This window comes from Carcharhinus amblyrhynchos, chromosome 9, assembly GCF_965287045.1.
Source record: "Carcharhinus amblyrhynchos chromosome 9, sCarAmb.v2.hapA, whole genome shotgun sequence".
In the NCBI taxonomy this organism is placed as follows: domain Eukaryota; kingdom Metazoa; phylum Chordata; class Chondrichthyes; order Carcharhiniformes; family Carcharhinidae; genus Carcharhinus; species Carcharhinus amblyrhynchos.
In genome coordinates, this window is record NC_137332.1 from 39,470,314 (window position 1) to 39,490,444 (window position 20,131).

Consider the following 20,131-nt stretch of genomic DNA (forward strand, 5'->3'; position numbering starts at 1 on the left):
TCCCTTATTGATCAGAAATCTATCTACCTGTGACTTAAACATATTCAATGAGGTAGCCTCCACCGCTTCAATGGGCAGACAATTCCAGAGATTCACTACCTTCTGAGAGAAGAAGTTCCTTCTCAAGTTCTTCTTGAAAATTTCTGCCAGAAAATTGAGAGGCAGCCCTATTCTGAGTGCCAAGCCTCTGCTCTGTTCCTCAATCCTTGGTGCTTGGATTTTATCATGCAGACTTCAACCAGAAGAAGTTCTTCCTCCTCCTCCTCATGTTCATATGATCCGTATATGGTTAGACAATTTAAAAGAAGAAAGTCAAACTTTACTTCCAGTTGCTTGAAATTTCTTTAGAACATTCAATAATCCATTACTTTACCAAATAATGTATTTACAAAGGCCATAGTTATATCTTTAAGCAAATACTTTACTTAAAAGTATTGAGTTTTAATGAACTGATTTTTAATATTTTTTTCCAGAGGGTAATTTTCAACATTGTGAACTTCAGCAAAACCAAGAGTCTCTACAGAGATGGAATGACACCCGTTGTAAAATCAACCAGCAGATCAAAATGGTAAAACAACTTACAGTTCATTACAAAGCATTGCGGCAACAAACATGTTTGTTATTGGATTGATTCAAACATTGTTCTAGATTTGATACAGCAACCATATTTTAGACTTATAAACATCAAAAATGAAGGGCTGTGATAGTGCTACAAAAGGTCAGGATGTGGAAATTGCTCTCTATTGCTCCAATTTTTTCAGTGTGAAATGGGCACAAAACATACCATTCAGTAATGGGATGGCCTGCTCAGAATTTGTGCAGATATCAGGCAACTACTAAATTTTTATGATGAAAGCATCCTGGACGGTCATTTAAAACAGATGTTAGGCTTGTTAGATATGTAAATGAAGGGTACCTTGCTGAAGTTTGTTTTGCACATACAAAGCAGCTATTAGACTTTCTTTGCTGAGAATTCTGTCCCCGTAGTTGTCAACAAAAAGGAGGTTTTTATCAAATGTTCCTATAGAGCCAAGAGGAGCAGGGATGCTCCCCTAACTCCAATCATTGTGATTTCTTGTGCTCTATCCCTAAATTTCTTAACATAAATTGAGCTCCATTGTAACATTTGAAAAAAAAGTTATTTCATGAAGCATCAGAATAATGATGTTTGAATATAAAGTTCAAGTGGCAATCTTGCATTGGAAAAGTTGATATACATGAAAACTGAAGTTAAGCATTGACATAAATATCTTTGCAACTGTAAAGTCTGGTTCAAATGCAACTTTTGCGCTGGTGGCACAAGGTGGTTGAAACATTGAAATGTGGCTAATTAAGATATTTGGACTGTCCTTCCAAATATTAATAAAAATTGATACTTTTGGTCAAAAGTGATAATCATTCAAAAATTATTATTCAGAACAAATTGAGTGCATAATTCAATATTGAGCCAGGAAATTAATAGGCATAATTTGAAGCCCCCGCAATATTTGGAAAAATGTCATGACATAACTAAGCAACGTAAGTATCCAGGTCCCTTATCTTAAACAGGCGATGGGTACATACAAATGAGGCCCTTCTTCAAAATTGAGTCAGCCAGTACTTGGAACTCCAGTGGTTGAACTTTTATGTTTTCCTGCCTGCACGTCTGAAGGTGATGGAGTGCAGACCGTGACCTGCTCTCCCTCTTTCTGCTTTCCCCCAACCAGTCTCCCATTTTATGGGGTAGTGGTCAATTCATTTACCTGGTACTATTTTACCTATGATGGGGCTGGCTTACACCAAGCAAATAACCTAGCATCTTTTGCTGGGCAAGGTTGTGTCAAAGAAAAGAGGCCTGCCTGTAGGGATCCCTTGTGCACTTTGGAAGTGTTCCTCCAGCAGGTCATACTCTGCCTTTAACGAGTCTGCAGCCCCCCTTCTAGCCCCTCATATCCCATTTCACATCCCCCCTCCTCCATATTAAACCAATTCCACCTTATCACAGAGGTTGCTGATAGTCTCAGTCACCTAAGACCATGTCAGTCTAGTTTGACTGATTGGCTTTTTCCTTCCACCTTCTAGAAACATGACCTCCCAGTTCTCCTTCCTGGCATCCAAAAGAATCTCAAGGACAGTGCCAGAAAATTGAGAGGCAGCCCTATTCTGAGTGCCAAGCCTCTGCTCTGTTCCTCGATCCTTGGTGCTTGGATTTTATCATGCAGACATCAACCACAGTAATAGATGCCGTGATGTGTTTAAACGAGACCTGCATTTAAGTGGTCCTGCCTTCATTCTTGCATTTTTGTGGTTGCTAATTGATCAACCAACCCACCCTGCAGCTAATTAGCAGCCTTGACTCCACAAAAATCATGAGCTGTGACTACTTGCCCCATGGGAGTGTATTTCAGAACTGGTCCCGACCTCACTTTCTTGACCTCAGAAGGAAAATCCTGACTGTTAACTCTTTTCCTCTCTTCACAAGTGCTACCTGACCCACTAAATACTTGCAGCATTTTGTTTTAATTTCAGATTTTCAGTATCTCCTGGATTTTGCTTTGTATATAACTCACACGCACCCAAACTTAGTGCTCTTGCGAACTCGGATATTCAACTCTCTATTCTCTCATTCAGGTCACTAATATGCATGATGTAAAGTTGAAATCTCAGCACTGATCCCTGGGAAACACCACATAGCTATTCGGAGAATATTCTCCTTTTTATTTCTTACCTGTTAACCAATTACCTACCCATGTCACAAAGTTACTCTGTTTCCATATGTTTGTATTTTTACAAATTACTACGTGTGGAAAAATGTCAAATGCCTTCCGAAAGTCCATCTAGACTGCCCTATCCAAAATGCTGATGATATTCTCAAGATGTGGATATGCCGACGTTGGACTGGGGTAAACACGGTAAAAAGTACTATCGACACCGCAAACTGCTGGATCCAAGTGGAGAGGATCTCCAAGAAGATTGCGCATATCGACACAGACATCAAGTTTTTACAGAGATGCAAGAAAGCAGACAAGATACCAAAAGGACAACAGATCATGAACCCACTCAGGGCAACCCATAACACAGACTACGCTGAGAGACTTTGCCGTCGCACCTGTCTCACACTCCTCATCCACCTCATAAACCAGCTTTACAGTAAACGCCGCACCCTGGAAACGAAAATGGAATACATATTCTCAACTTGTGCTCAGGATGTAGACCAACTGCGAAACTCTGCCAAGCAGATGAGACAAAGAAACTACACCACCTACATGCACACCAAGAACAGGAAACTTGAAAAACTCGGCATCACCGCCAGCAACAACCAAGCCTCCCCTGGCACCATAGTAGAAAACAGCACTACCGCAGGGAGGTCTATTGTCAACTTGTCGGACTACACATTTCAACCAGATGAAATCGAAGTTCTCAGCTGAAGGCTCAATTTCTGCCCCACCACCAAAATGGACCCCATCAGTCTCGCAGCAGACACAGAGGAATTCATCAGGCGAATGAGGCTGCGGGAGCTTTTCCACAAACCCCAAGAGGCCAACAGCAAACACAATGAGACAGCCGATGAACCAGAACGGCCGACAGATCCGCAGTGCAGCAACCTAAGAGGAAGGAGTCCAATTGGACTCCTCCGGAAGGCCACTGCCCTCAACTGGACTTGTGTGCCCAAACCATCAGGAAGTGCCTTAACACCAGATTCATCAGCCGCACTCACAAGACGGCCCCGAGCATCACCCAAGCACAATGCAATGCCATCCACACTCTCAAGACCAACTGCAACATTATCATCAAACCGGCAAACAAAGGAGGGGCCATCGTCATACTGAACAGAATAGATTGCTGTAAAGAAGTGTACCGACAACTAAATAATGAGGAACACTACAGATAGTCACCCACAGATCCGACCAAAGAACACATTTGTCAACTCAACAATCTGATCAAGACCTTTGATCCGGACCTTCAGAGCACCCTCCGTGCTCTCATTCCACGTACTCCCCGCATTGGAGATCTCTACTGCCTCCCAAAGATACACAAGGCAAACACACCTGGCCGTCCCATCGTATCCGGCAATGGGACTCTGTGAGAACCTCTCCGGCTACGTCGAGGGCATCCTGAAACCCATTGTACAAAGAACCCCCAGCTTTTGTCGCGACACTACGGACTTCCTACAGAAACTCAGCACACATGGAGCAGTTGAACCAGGGACACTCCTCGGCACAATGGATGTCTCGGTGCTGTACACCAACATCCCCCACGACGATGGCATTGCTGCAACTGCCTCAGTGCTCAATGCTGACAACTGCCAGTTTCCAGATGCAATTTTACAACTCATCCGCTTTATCCTGGACCACAATGTCTTCACCTTCAACAACCAGTTTTTCATCTAGACACACGGAACAGCCATGGGGACCAAATTTGCACCTCAATATGCCAACATCTTCATGCACAGGTTCGAACAAGACTTCTTCACTACACAGAATCTTCAACCGATGCTATACACCAGATACATCAATGACATTTTCTTCCTTTGGACTCATGGTGAACAATCACTGAAACAACTATATGATGATATCAACAAATTCCACCCCACCATCAGACTCACCATGGACTATTCCCCAGAATCAGTTGCATTTTTGGATACACGCATCTCCATCAAGGACGGTCACCTCAGCACCTCACTGTACCGCAAGCCCACAGACAATCTCATAATGCTCCACTTCTCCAGCTTCCACCCTAAACATGTTAAAGAAGCCATCCCCTATGGACAAGCCCTCCGTATACACAAGATTTGCTCAGATGAGGAGGATTGTGACAGACACCTCCAGACGCTGAAAGATGCCCTCATAAGAACAGGATATGGTGCTCGACTCATCGACAGTTCCGATGCGCCACAGCAAAAAACCGCACCGATCTCCTCAGAAGACAAACACGGACACGGTGGACAGAGTACCCTTCGTCGTCCAGTACTTCCCCAGAGTGGAGAAGCTATGACATCTTCTCCGGAGTCTTCAACATAACATTGATGAAGACGAACATCTCGCCAGGACCATCCCCACACCCCCACTTCTTGCCTTCAGACAACCACGCAACCTCAAACAGACCGTTGTTCGCAACGAACTACCCAGCCTTCAGGAGAACAGTGACCACAATACCACACAACCTTGCCGCAGCAACCTCTGCAAGACATGCCGGATCATCGACATGGATACCATCATCACACGTGAGAATACCATCCACCAGGTACACGGTAAATACTCTTGCAACTCGGCCAACGTTGTCTACCTGATACGTTGCAAGAAAGGATGTTCCGAAGCATGGTACACTGGGGAGACCATGCAGACGCTACGACAACGGATGAATGAACATCGCTCAACAATCACCAGGCAAGACTGTTCCCTCTCTGTTGGCAAACATTTCAGTGGTCATGGGCATTCAGCCTCTGACCTTCAGGTAAGCATTCTCCAAGGTGGCCTTCAAGACACACGACAGCGCAGAGTCGCTGAGCAGAGACTGATAGCCAAGTTCCGCACACATGAGGACGGTCTCAACAGGGATCTTGGGTTCATGTCGCACTATCTGTAACCCCCATGACTTGCCAGGGTTTGCAAAACCTCACTCACTGTACTGTCTGGAGACAATACACATCCCTTTAACCTGTGATCAGTGCTCCTTCCCACTCACATTGTCGGCCACTTTAGGACTTGAACAGCAGGTTAGGTGTAAAGATTCGCATTCTAATCAGTAATCTGTAAACTGTCTGTGCTTTATATGCTCTGTCTGAGGCCAGAACTCTCCATTCACCTGAAGAAGAGGGAAACCTCAAAAGCTATGAGTTTACTATCAAATAAATCGGTTGGACTTAAACCTGGTGTTGTCAGACTTTTTACGATATTCTCAAGGTCAGCAATATCAGTCAGATATGTCCTGATCTTCATAAATGCAAGCTTGTTTTCTTTGATCATTTGATACTTGTCTTTCTGTGTACAATAATAGATTCTAGTAATTAATGTTACAGTGACACATCTGTAATTATTTGTTCTCATACTCTGTCCATTTTTAAATAGTGGAATGATGTTTACAATTTACAATACAAAATTACAATATGTGAATGAAAGGGTCTTTGAAAAGCTATGACTAGGTTTTCCTGGCTATAACATGGCGGTAGACCCCCCTATGTCTAATGCATCTTTTCTTTTTCAATACTCCTGGGAGTGAAAGCCACAGATCCTGGAGATTTGTCAGTCTTTAGTTTCATTTATTTTTCTACTATCGTTTTTCTATTTAAATTATAAACAAAAGGTTACATAGAACTTACAGCACAGAAACAACCAGCCTAACTGTCTACAGTAGTGTTTATGAAACACATTACTGGTGACTGTCTTATATTTGTGGACTCTGGTTTCAGATTCCCTCAGGAAGTTGATACATCTTCTCTACATCTGCCATGTCAAAATCCCTTAATAATCTTAAGTACTTATATTAGGTCACCCCTAAACTTTAGTTTGATCATTGGAACCATTGTTCTGACATCATTCTTGTGAAAATTATTCTCCTTTGACTGATTTGTTGTTTCCCTTTTACCACTAGTTTCTTGTGCTTTTGTTTCTCTGTGAAAACCAATACAAAGTACTCATTTATTCATGCTAAAAATTACTAATTATCGATTATTTTCATATCTGTATCTGACTTAAATGGACACACATGCTTCCTTATCACTGTCTTTCTCTTCACATTCTGATGGATTATTTCTTCCACTTATTCACAAGGGAAGACACGAGAAATATAAGCAAGGAATCTTGTGAGCAGATTTGTGAGGAATTGACAATTAATATGAGTCAGTTTTTGAGCATTGTGAAAGTGGCAATAGGTTGGAAGCAAGCTAACCTTGTAATAAGTATGACAAATCAGATTCAAGTAACAAGAGATCCACAGTCTTATTTCAATCCAGGCACTGCTTTAGAATCATAGAATCTCCACAGAAAGAGGCCATTCGGGCCATTGAGCTTGCACTGACAACAATCCCATCCAGACCGTATACCCGTAACCCCATGTATTTACCCGACTAATCCACTAACAGTAAAGGTCAATCTAGCATGGCTAATCAACCTAACCTGCACATCTTTTGATGTGGGAGGAAACCACAGCACCCAGAGGAAACCCATGCAGATATGTGGAGAATGTGCAAACTCCACACACACAATCACCTGAGGCTGGAATTGAACCTGGGTCCTTGGCATTGTGAGCAATGCTAACCATTGTGCCAGAATACTGCACCAATACACTGTCCAAATGGACCAAGACACCACTGAGATTTAAACTCAGGATCCCCTGTTTATGAGATAGGCGCTGTAACCAACTAAGCCATAGTGCCAAGTCATATGGTATACATCCTTTAGGTTAGAGGATATTGTCATATAGTGAATCACTGGGCACAAGGGTGCAAAAATTAGGGCAGGAGGATGTGTTATTAGAGGATAAGATCATATACTAACTCTGGTATAAAGGATTTAACTAAATGAGCTAGTCTTTCAAAACTTGGACTGTTAAAATGCTGCATATGTATTGTGTTCAAGACCTGACAGTATTGTGATGTAATCAGATAATCATCCTTTACTGTAAGACCTAATTAAAGTTTATTTATTATTTGTTAGTCACAAGTAAGGCTTACATTAACACTGCAATGAAGTTATTGTGAAATTCCCCGTGGATGTAACAGAAAACATTCTCATAACTGGTGTGACGTCTGAATCCAGTAATTCCTGTCAGCAAAAATACCTGCAGTTGTGAGATTTGTGGAAGAGGAAGGTTGAACAATCATGAGTTCATCAGCTTGCCTGGTATTAGCCCATTCAACATTGCTCATGAAATCAGAACTCTTAACCATTGCTAATGGTGTGCTTTCTTACATAGAATCTGTCAAATCATAATAAACAGTGGGAGAACTATAATTTGCCAGTTATCACACACTTCACATGCTCATTTCAAATAGATTTTACTGTCTGTTCTGGTTTTAATTTTAGGAACTGATCAATTAAGGTTGTGAGTTCCAGCCCCATTCTTGTTTATTCTTGTGCAGAGGAACAGGCCCTTCGGCCCTTCAAGCCTGCACTGACCACACTGCCCGACTTAACCAAAGCCCCCTACCCTTCCGGGGACCATATCCCTCTATTCCCATCCTATTCATGTATTTGTCAAGGCACCCCTTAAAAGTCACTACTGTACCTGCTTCCACTACCTCCCCCAGCAACGAGTTCCAGGTACCCACCACCCTCTGTGTAAAAAATCTGCCTTGTACATCTCCTTTAAACCTTGTCCCTCACACCTTAAACCTGTGCCCCCTAGTAATTGACTATTCCACCCCAGGAAAAAGCTTCTGACTATCCACTCTGTCCATGCCTTTCATAATCTTGTAGACTTCTATCAGGTCACCCCTCAACCTCTGTCGTTTCAGTGAGAACAAACCAAGTTTCTCCAACCTCTCCTCATAGCTAATGCCCTCCATACCAGACAACATCCTGGTAAATCTTTTCTGTATCTGCTCCAAAGCCTCCACATCCTTCCGGTAGTGTGACAACCAGAATTGAACACTATATTCTAAGTGCAGCCTAACTAAGGTTCTATAAAGCTGCAACATGACTTGCCAATTTTTAAACTCAATGCCCCTGCCGATGAAGGCAAGCATGCCGTATGCCTTCTTGACTACCTTCTCTGTCTGCATTGCCACTTTCAGTGACCTGTGTACCTGTACACCCAGGTCCCCTTTGCCTATCAACACTCTTAAGGGTTCTGCCATTTACTTGTATTTCCAATCTGTATTAGACCTTCCAAAATGCATTACCTCACATTTGTTCAGATTAACCTCCATCTGCCATCTCTCCGCCCAAGTCTCCAACTGATCTATATCCTTCTATATCCTCTGATGGTGCTCATCACGAACCACAAATCTACCAATCTTTGTGTCATCTGCAAACTTACTACTCAAACCAGTTATGTTTTCCTCCAAATCATTTATATATTACAAACAGCAAAGGTCCCAGCATTGATCCCTGAGAAATGCCACTTATCAGAGCCCTCCATTCAGAAATGCACCCTTCCACTGCTCTGCTCTGTCTTTGACCAAGCCAGTTTTGTGTCCACCTTGCCAACTCACCTTGATCTCATGTGACTTCACTTTCTGCACCTGCCTGCCATGAGGGACCTTGTCAAAGCCTTACTGAAGTCCATGTAGACAACATCCACTGCCCTACCTTCATCAATCATCTTCATCACTTCCTCAAAGAACTCAATCAAGTTTGTGAGACATGACCTCCCTTTGACAAAACCATGTTGCCTCTCACTATTTGTCTACTTATTTCCAAGTTGGAAAAAATCCTGCCTTGAAGAATCCTCTCCAATAATTTCCCTACCATTGGTGGAAGGGTCACTGGCCTGTAATTACCTGGATTATTCTTGCTATCCTTCTTAAACAAAGGAACAACATTGGCTATTCTCCAATCGTCTGGAACCTCCTCTGTAGCCAGTGAGGATACAAAGATTTCACCCCAACAATTTCCTCCCTTGCCTGTCTCAGTATTCTGGAGTGTATCCCATCAAGCCCTGAGGACTTGTCTACCTTAATGTTCCTCAAGAACCCCAATACCTCCTCCTTGTTGATCTCAACTTGACTCAAACTATCTACACATCCTTTCCCAGACTCATCATCCACAAAGTCCTTCTCTTTGATGAATACTGACACTAAGTACTCATTTAAATACTTCGCCCATTTCCTCTGGTTTGTAAGAACTCTGGTATATCTAAACTTCTGTTACTTCAGTACAGAACTGACAGGTAATGTCTTTTTGATAAGTTGTTGTAAAATGACTTCCTGCTGGTTTATATATTGGAACATTGAATACAAAAACGTAGGTAATGATTCTGCATAAGACATTGATTAAGCCATACTGGGATTAATTAAAGAAGTTTTGAGCATTCCATTATAGAGAGAATATTAGTACTGTGGAAAGGATGCAATATAATTTATTGTGGTGATGCTAGGGACAATAGATACAGTCATGACGAGAGGACTGATTTTTTTACAGCAAAAACGGTTCAGCAGAAATCTAAAAGTGTTCCAAGTTTTGAGATAGGTTAGCAGCAGTTGCCATTGGATCCTGTAAGGAACCAGTTCAGAATCTCCAAGGTACACCATGAAATTAGCCTAGACACCTAAATCAACTATTTTTGATTTTGACATTGGTGTGAGGGTAAGGTGTTTCTCTCCAAGTGTGATTCTGTTGACCCACGAGGAAGCTTTTATTAAAAGAAACATTATTTAACAATCCAGCTTAACTATAACAAAAAGAATTTGCATAACTTTTACCAATTGAAATACTTAAACATGGCAAGGTTTAATTCTTAACTGCTAGCTATCTCCATTAGTTCCAATTTAAGCAATATTTCCCATAGACGTAAATCAAGAATCAGTTGGCAAAAACACACAAGTTTATATGGGTTGCTAGTCTTCCAGCCTTTTAACACCTTTGGACAGAAGATTCAGGGAGACACCTGTCTTCTGACTCTCAGACAGCAGCCCCCAGAGAAAGACCTGTCTTCAAACAGCAGAACTCCAGGGAGAGGGAGAAACATTTTTTGCAGATCTCTGAAGAGAGATAGGAAGCATATTGGAAAACATGCCCCTGTCTACATCAACGAGGATGAAATAGAAATGGTCGAGAGCTTCAGATTTCTAGGTGACCAGATCACGAACAACCTGTCCTGGTCCCTCCATGCTGACACCATAGTTGGGAAAGCCCACCAATGCCTCTACTTTCTCAGGAGGCTAAGGAAATTTGGCATGTCTGCTACAACTCACACCAACTTTTACTGATGCACCATAGAAAGCATTCTTTCTGGTTGTATCACAGCTTGGTATGTCTCCTGCTCTGACCAAAACTGCAAAAAACTACAAAGGGTCGTGAACAAAGTCTAGTCCATCATGCAAACCAGTCTCCCATCCATTTACTCTTCCTGCTGCCTTGGAAAAGCAGCCAGCATAATCAAGAACCCTGCGCATCCTGGACATAATCCCTACCTTCTTCCATCAGGAAAAAGATACAAAAATCTGAGAACATGTACTAACCAACTCAAGAACAGCTTCTTCCCTGCTGTCAGACTTTTGAATGGATCTACCTCATGTTAAGTTGATGTTTCCCTATACCCTAGTTGTGACTGTAACGTTACATTCTGCACTCTCACCATTCCTTCTCTATGTACAGCATACTTTGTCTGTATAGCGCACAAGAAACAATACTTGTCATTGTGTGCTAATACATGTGACAATAATAAATCAAATCAAAAGATATCCATTTTCTAGCAAGTCCCAGAGTTCAGTTTCCAGAGTGAGAAAGAATTTCTGCTCCAATCAAATACAAACATTACTGCCTGCTTGTCTCTCTGCAAGCCTAGCTCCATCCATTTACATGACTCTTGTCAATCAGCCTGATTAACTCTGCTCTGAAACCCTAGGGGACAAATCCAAAATACCAAAATTACATTAACCCAAGTTAAACAAACAGCCCAATAATTAGGAGCAATTATTCTTTGCATGCTCGGAATGTGGGCTACTGGTTGTCCAGCTGAAGTATAAAGTAGTCCCTTCAAGAAACTTGACATAAATACATTTCTTAAAGGCACGGTATTGTCACAATCCTTTTCCTGATCTTCATGGCCTCAGCATCAATAGTGTTAACATTAGACTTTGCAGTTCTCTCAGTTCCTTTGACTGTTAGTTGTTTCATTATTGGAAGGTGTTGTTTGTATACTGCAAGACACACTAGACCTATTTAGGCACTGGAACCTTCCTTAGATTATTCCAATGATTTGCTTAATTTTTATCTTCATGTATATTTACTGTGCACTTCTGTAGCAAAGAAGATTTTGTGAAAGGTGTCATGAGCCATGAAAGTTTCTGCTACTGTTGAAATATAACTGAGACATTGGTTTGACAAAGCATAATGTGAATTCATGTGCAAGAAGCTGTGCTGTTTTAAATATGGTGCCTGGACCATCAAAACCGCAAGGTAACAGCAGGGCAGACTATTCTGCACCACTATGAGCTTCAACAAACTACTTACTAATGCATACTTAATGAGCTGGAAAGTGGAAAATCAGGCATAAATCCACCCTGCCGCTTTGCCAACTTTTCTGCTCACAACTGCTTTTAATATCCAGAAAGTAAAATTCTAACCAGCTTTGTTCGATTCCCAGCTGGGTCACTGTCTGTGTGGAGTCTTCACATTCTCCCCATGCCTGCAAGGGTTTCCTCCGGGTTTCCAGTTTTCTCTCTCAGTCTGAAAGACATGCTGGTTAGGTGCATTAACCCAAACAGGTGCTGAAGTGTGGCGAATAAGGGAATTTAATAGTAACTTTATTGCAGTGTTAATGTAAACCTTACTTATTACTAATAAGTAAACTTTAACTTTACTTGTCTGAAAGAAGAGTGCATGGCAATTTGGCTGAGCTGGCAGAAGTCTCCTGTGGCCATGGTCAATTTCTCTGTCATAGTGAGAGCTGTGCATACTGTGGATCTTGATCGCTGATCTGGTTACAGTTATGAAGAGAGGTTCTTCAAAACATCATTATTGAGACAGAGTGGAGTTTAATGAGGGCAACAGGGCCCTCATTAACATGACCCTCCCTCCAGGAGCTCTGAGGAAATGAAGTCCATAATTGGCAGCAGAATCTCTGTTACCAGGGCTCCAAACTACATGGGGACATTAAAGCTCAAGTCTTAGGGTTGAATTCCTGCCCCTGAAAGCTAATGATCAGCCAGAGACTGGCAGCTGTCCAATACTGGGAGTGCCACTAAGAGTGGCTGCTGCCAGTTATGCAATGGGGCCTTCATCAGGGATTATTATTGGACTTCTGGAGGAACCTAGGTGATGTTGAGATGGAGGTTGTGGGGTGGGTTTGCTGGTGAGGGGAGGAGGGGGATCAGAAACAATTACCTTCCTGATGCTGAGTCCCTTGGGAGTGCCTTTGAACAAAGGAACACACTCCCCTCCACTGCGGTGTGTCAGTCTCCCTGAGCCCCTTTGACAGCGTAATGAGGTTCTAAAATGGGAATTGGTTGTCCAGTTAAGGGCTTCACTTGGCATCTGGGCAGGGAAGTCACCGGCTTAAATTTAATCAGGGGCAAAGTGGGGGAGGAGATGGTAAGGTCTCCATACCACACCTTCCAATCTGATCAAATGGGCCCTCTCCCTTCCCTTGGATCACCTCTGGGTGGCATTAAATTCCACAATAGCTTCTGCGAAAGATTTTGCGAAGTGCACTTGGGTAGGTGTTGGGATGATATGGATCTTTCTCTGGTGGTGCCTGATTAATCTAGTACATTTATAGAATCCAGGTGCTTCTTAATTTCTTCTAGCATATAAAACGTGGGGTCTAACTTTCAAGCTCCCTGGTGTTGTAGTTGATGGGGATGAGGGGAAACCCAAAGACTTTCAGAGGTTCACGTGAGGTTTGCATAGCAATTGCCCAGAAGTGGAAGCTTCCCCTGGACAATTTCCTGCACTGGGAACCATCCAAAAATGTGTTTTGAATTGCAAACTTCAGATGGTTCCAACTGGGTTACGTCAATAGTTACCCAGAAAAAAATACAAGGATTAAAATGACTTCTAACTTCTTGGCACCTATTGCATACACCCAGGATACCCCTACCTTCTGACTCTCCAGGGGTTTCCTCACACTCCCTGACTATCCTCCACTCCCTTACACCTCACTCAGAGGGCTGTGACCCTCTGGAATTCTCTTCCACAGAAGATTGCAGAATATATTTAAGAAGAAAGATATGTTTCTGGACTCCATGGGGAGATTGTGGGCATATGGTGTTGAGATGGAGGATCAGTCATAATTGTATTAAAAGGCAGAGCAGGCTTGAAGGGCTAAATGACCTACTCCTGTTCCTATTCTTTATTCTTTCAATGTAACTACTCCCCCCAGCCACAGGAATTCCTCTGCCCTCACAGGATACTTCCCAGCCCCTACTACCGTCTTCCTGAATCCTGACACCCTCACAACCCCCACAACCCCCCAGGCCCGATCTGAACCAACTTTACACTAGGCCTGATCCTCCTTAAGGATGACTTTTTTTTTCCCATTAACTGCAATGGGCCCTAAATTATAGCCAAAAGGCTTCACAAGCAATTTCGCTAGAGCAATTTACATTTCGCCAAGTATTTCTGCTTTGATGAATGGATGCTGAAGGATTTTCAAGGGCAATTGGCAAAAGGAAAGTTAAAAGAATTTCGAATAGTTGAAGTTATCCCATCTTCGTTCTGCTAAATGCATTTGGTGTCTACTAGGAAAACAGATGCTTCTTCAGCATCTGAAACTGAAGGTAATATTGCCAGGATGCCTCTGCAGCAGAATCCCAGTGTATACCAGCTGTATCAAAAATTTCCTCCACTACAAATGTGTATTGTAATTGAGATTTACAAACTTTCTGGACCTTGGAATTATGGAGCCACCACCTTTCTAAGATACGTTTCTGAGCAGTGTTTAAAGAAACTGTGACCATTCAGGAGCAAAAAATGAACCGTTCTTTAAAGATAACCTTCTATATCAAGTATTGTGCTGTGACTTTCTAAGTGGCGTATGTTTCTGTGTACCCAAAGCACGAGAGAGTCTTGTTTTCTTTCATAGACCAATGGTTCTTTCTTATCTATTCTGGAAGACAGCCTGCAGCAGTTCCATATTATTTAAAAAGTCTTACAAAGCATGTTGGTACATCGAATTTTGTCAACTTTGTGCAAAACCTTTGTCTTTGCTGAGGGATTCCTCCAACATTTGACTTGAGTCAGTTAAGCTTGCAATCTCAGATATTAACTGGTCTTACCAGATCTCTAGGTCACTGAGCAATGTTTGAGAGGTTCATTGTGCACATTGTACAAAAAGTCAATAATTTACATCATGTCTGGCAGAACTCTGAAGGTCTTCCTCTGCTTTCCAACTACAGATGTATCATTTGTAACACCATGGCCTCATTCAGACTGATTACATTGCCTGTTTCTTATCAGCAGTTCAAAAGACAAATAACTGTATTAGTTGAGCAAGTTTTAAAGATATTTTTTCTAGTAGCACGGTTTTCAGCTTCTCAAGGTATGCTGGAAAATTTGTTCAAACTTCAGCATTTACTTGTTCTGTTTAAGTTACGGCAAACTATTAATTTATCTTATTGTACCTCAAGCGATCTCACTTTATGTTCTGGATGTTGGATATTCCTATTTATTCATATCACAGATTGCTTGTGGGAGAATAATATCCTGAATAATTTCCTGTTCTGTTTTGGGATATCTGCCAATTTAGATTCAAAGCAGATGGTTCCCTATTTAATCCAAATGGATTAACACCTCAGAACTCAAGGGCATACAACTAGTCCTCATTTACTCCTACTGACTAGTTCAAGGAAAGTAGATGTACGTTTGGACAGCCAGCACCAGTGTAGTTCTCGTACTTATCAAGAGTGCAATAGTCTTATAATCTTTGAATTATACAATTCCAACAGTGCAAAAGAAGGCCATTCGGCTCAACGAGCCTGCACTGACAACAAACTCAAACAGGCCCTTATCCCCATAATCTTGTGCATTTACTCTGTTAATTCCTGAACAAGAAGGGATAATTTAGTACGGCCAATCAAACTAATCTGCAAATCTTTGGAATGTGGGAGGAAATCCATGTAGACAAGGAGAGAATGTGCAAACTCCACAAACACAGTGACCAAAGTAGGAATTGAACCCAGGTCCCGGGTGCTGTGAGGCAGCAGTGTTAACCACTGTGCTTCAGTATTCATTAGTTTCCACCAAAATATAGTTTCTTTTACTCCATATTTGACACTGATACACCACAAAAACACATTTGCGCTGAATCACTTTACTGTTTATCCTTGTGTGGAAAATTCACTGTACGGTAATTCAACAAATATTTTACATTTGCAAACATCCAGGAACAAGAAAGCAAATATGGACATTTTGAATGTGAAGATGAGTATGCTGTCACAGACAAACTTTTTCCTACATGTCTTTCCTCTGTCTCTGCTCCCTTCAGTGCTCAAAAATGTATAAAGGCCAATGGTTAGACTAATGATGTACAGAAAAGACCAAATTCCCTAGTTGCCAGCTCAAATTCTATGCCTCAACTTGGAATTACTATTTAAAAAAACAATTAATACATTAAGACCTTCTTCTATGGTAATAGAATTCTATGGTAATATCTTCTATGGTAATAGGCGACGGTGCAGAGGGACCTCGGGGTCCTTGTGCATGAGTCGCAAAAACCCAGCTTGCAGGTACAGCAGGTGGTCAGGAAGGCAAATGGGATGCTGGCCTTCATAGCGAGGGGGATTGAATATAAAAGTAGGGAGGTCTTGCTGCGGCTGTATAGGGCATTGGTGAGACCGCAGCTGGAGTACTGTGTGCTGTTTTGGGCGCCGTACTTACGCAAGGATATTTTGGCCTTGGAGGGAGTGCAGAGGAGGTTTACTAGGCTGATGCCGGAGTTGAGGGGGTTGAGCTATGAGGAGAGGCTGGATAGACTAGGCTTGTACTCATTAGAGTTTAGAAGAATGAGGGGAGATCTCATTGAGACGTATAAGATGATGAATGGGATGGATAGGATAGAGGTGGAGAGGCTCTTCCCGCTCAGAAAGGACAGTAGGACTAGGGGGCACAGCCTCAAGATAAAAGGGGGGGCGGTTTAGAATGGAGTTGAGGAGGAACTTCTTCACTCAAAGGGTGGTGAATCTCTGGAATTCTCTGCCCGTTGAGGTGGTGGAGGCTGCCTCGCTAAATATTTTTAAGAAGCGGGTTGATGGGTTTTTGATAAGAGAGGGGATTAAGGGTTATGGGAAGAGGGCGGGAATGTGGAACTGAGCCACGACAGATCAGCCATGATCTTATTGAATGGCGGGGCAGGCTCGAAGGGCCAGATGGCCTACTCCTGCTCCTATTTCTTATGTTCTTATGTAATATGATCCTTGATTTAATGTTCATCTTCCTTTAGATTCTCTCCTCCCCTTTCTGAAGTTCATCTTGCCCATAAGACCTAACTTCTGCTGCCTTGATCCTATTATCACGAAACTGCTAATCACCCAACTACTCATCCTGGTCTCCATGCCAGCTGATATTATAACTAGCTCCTTCTGCTTTGGTACCTGCCATCATTGCTATCTCTCTAGAGATCCACCCGCTTTCTCTGCTGATTATCACAGCATCTCCAACTACCCTTGCCTGTCCAAGGCAATCCCATAATCGCTTTCCAGCAAATCAATTTTTAATCAGTATCTGCAGCTGCCATTGCGTGAAGAGGTCCTAAACAAAGTCACAAATGATATCTCCCATGGTGACTGACTGCCCGTGGTGCACTATCCTTCTTCATCCTTATTGAAATGTCTGTAGCTTTAGTCAAGGTTGATGATGCCATGCTCCTTCAATCCTTTTCAGGCAATGTATAATTGAATGGGACTGCCTTCATCTGGTTCCACACTTGTCAGAAAAACCAGAAAAAGCTCTGTAATGGCTTCTCTTCCTGTTTCTGGAGTTCTACAAAGATCTGAACCTTAGACTCTTCCTACTTATTATCTATATGCTGCCTCTTGGAACATCATCCAAAGACAGAAGAGAAGATTCTAGATGGATGTTAACTTCACCCCACTTATGCCAATGCCGCCACTGTCTGTATTGTCTGACAATGAATTTGTGGATTAAATGCAGTTTCCTTCAGTTAAACATTAGGAAAACCCCAAGTATTGTGTTTAGGCCTTGACATAAATGTTTTTTTTCATTCGTCCTTCCTGGCTAATGTTGTTGTTTACAACCTTGGTGTCCTATTTGACTCTAAGCTGGGCTACTGGCCCTATAATCTCTCCAAAACTGCCTACTTCTATCTATGTTAAATAACCTATTTCCTCCTATAGCTTAGTTTATCTGTTACTGAAACCCTCAAATATGTTTTTTATTATCCCCAGAATCAACTATTCCAATGCTCTCCCTTGTTAGACTCCCATCTTCCACCCTCCACAAACTTACACGATCCAAATCTCTGGCACAGATTTCCTAATTTACTCCAAATTCCACTCATCAATCCTGTGTTCGTTATTGGCTCCCAGTCTACCAATATTTTGATTTTAAAATTCTCAGCCATGTATTCAAATCTTTTGATGACCACGTGCTTCTCTGTCTCTGTAATCTTCTTCAATCATTCAACATACTAGGAGCTCTGTGCTGGGACTGGCCCTCAGACCTTCAGTCATCTAAGCCCAAAGCTCTGAAATTCTTTCTGTAAACCTTCCCGCTTCTTCATTTCTCCTCTTTAAAACATTTATTGGATCTAATCTGTCCCTTCAACCTTGCCCTTAACCACATCCTTTCAATTCGTCAAAGTGGAAAGTTTTTTTTCTTTGTTGTTCCTGTCACCCAGTTTCATATGGTCTCAACTCTTTTATATTACTTGCAACAGTTTATGTTGCGACTATTTCGACCTCTCACAAATGTTTATTACGCTACGTTAATTAGTTGCTGGTGTCAAATCTCCTGAAAGTAATCTGGAAATTAAACCTTTGTATAAAAAAATCAGAAATTAAATTTATTTCACAAAACTGTACAAATAACGTATTGAAATGAACTCATGTGATCTGAAGTTAATTTCTTGGAAAACTGCCATGCTGTTAGCTATTAATTTCAAATTGCAGAATCATTGAGTTGTGAATCATCATTCTAGATTAATTCTATTTGTTTAATCACCTAATTAATAGTTTTCTTCAAACTCACCTGAATTTTTTTTTAGCTGATGAGAATATCATTGTTTAATTTTGTCCTCTACTTAAGTTACTAAATCTCCACCAGCTTCATTTCTGGTTGCTTCTTTGTTTTGCCTCATCTGGAACATTCCAACATTCTCATAGCTGGCTTCCTACAAGCTATCCTACTTAAACTTAAATTCATCCGAACCTCTGCTGCCCATGGGGTGAGACAGTGGCACAGTGGTTAGCACTGCTGCCTCACAGCAGCAGGGATAGGGATTCAATTCCAATCTCAGGTGACTGTGCAGAGTCTGCATGTTCTCCTGTATCTGCATGGGTTTCCTCCTGGTGTTCTGGTTTCCTCCCACAGTCCAAAGATGTGCAGGTTAGATTGATTAGCCAAGTTAAATTGCCCCTTAGTGTCAGGGGATTAGCAAGGTAATAGTGGGATTACAGGGAAAGGGCATAGGTGGGATTGTTGCCAGTGCAGGCTCGATGGGCAGAATGGCCTCTTCCTGCACTGTAGGGATTCTGTATCTTTTTTGCCACATCTCCATTTGCCTTTCCAATTATCTGCTGAATTTTTGTGATTTATGCACGAGGACATCCAAATCCCTCTGTGCTGCAGTTTTCTGCAGTCTTTCCACAAGGGAGGCAATGGACAGAAAAATTCCACCTTTTCTGTTTTCCTCACCATTTGTTGAAATACCTCCTTAGAGGCCAGTGTCCCTTCACCAGATTCCCATATTTACAAACTCTATTCCATTCATAGAGTGCTTCTGTGCAGTCAGAATCCAGTGTGCCAGAATACTTGACACTCCCCGTTTTATATACATATGAGACTACCAATCTTTTTGGCATCTCTTTTGACACAAACCAAATAAACAAACTCAAATTAACTTAGGGACAAATTAAAAGGGACAGCTCCCAAAAGGAAGGGGGAACAGCCCGAACCAAAAACAAAGTTGAAAGGAAACTTAAAACATTAAATCATAATGTGATTTTCGGGGTTTATAATACACCCCGGCCCCTGCAGTGCCCAGCGGGTGCAGAAGGCATCAACTGCACCCGTGGACACCGCATGCTCTCTTCAGGAACATCTGGCTGTGAATATAGCTGCGATAGAGGGGCAGACAGTCAGGATGGCTGACTCCATCGATCGCCCGCTGCCTGGACCTGTTGATGGCTTGCCTCACCAGGTCCAGGAGCAGGTTCATGAAGAGGTCGCCCTCCTGACCTGCCCCTCTGCGCACCAAGCACCTCAATCAAGGATATCTTTCAGTACCAACCAAATAAACAAACTCAAATTAACTTAGGGATAAATTAAAAGGGGCAGCTCCTCAAAAGGAGGGGGAACAGCCCAAACAAAAA

The 20,131-nt window shown here is 42.1% G+C and overlaps 1 protein-coding gene across 4 annotated transcripts in view; it reads left to right on the forward strand.

Annotated features, from left to right (window-relative positions):
• The window catches only part of agbl4 (AGBL carboxypeptidase 4), a 791,814-nt gene that overhangs the window by 191,325 nt on the left and 580,358 nt on the right, over nt 1-20,131 (forward strand). For all 4 annotated transcript variants that reach the window (XM_080195501.1, XM_080195499.1, XM_080195498.1 and 1 more), the window contains one exon: nt 474-568. In XM_080195501.1, the coding sequence (XP_080051627.1) occupies nt 474-568 (95 nt within the window). The remainder of the gene's footprint in view (nt 1-473; nt 569-20,131) is intronic.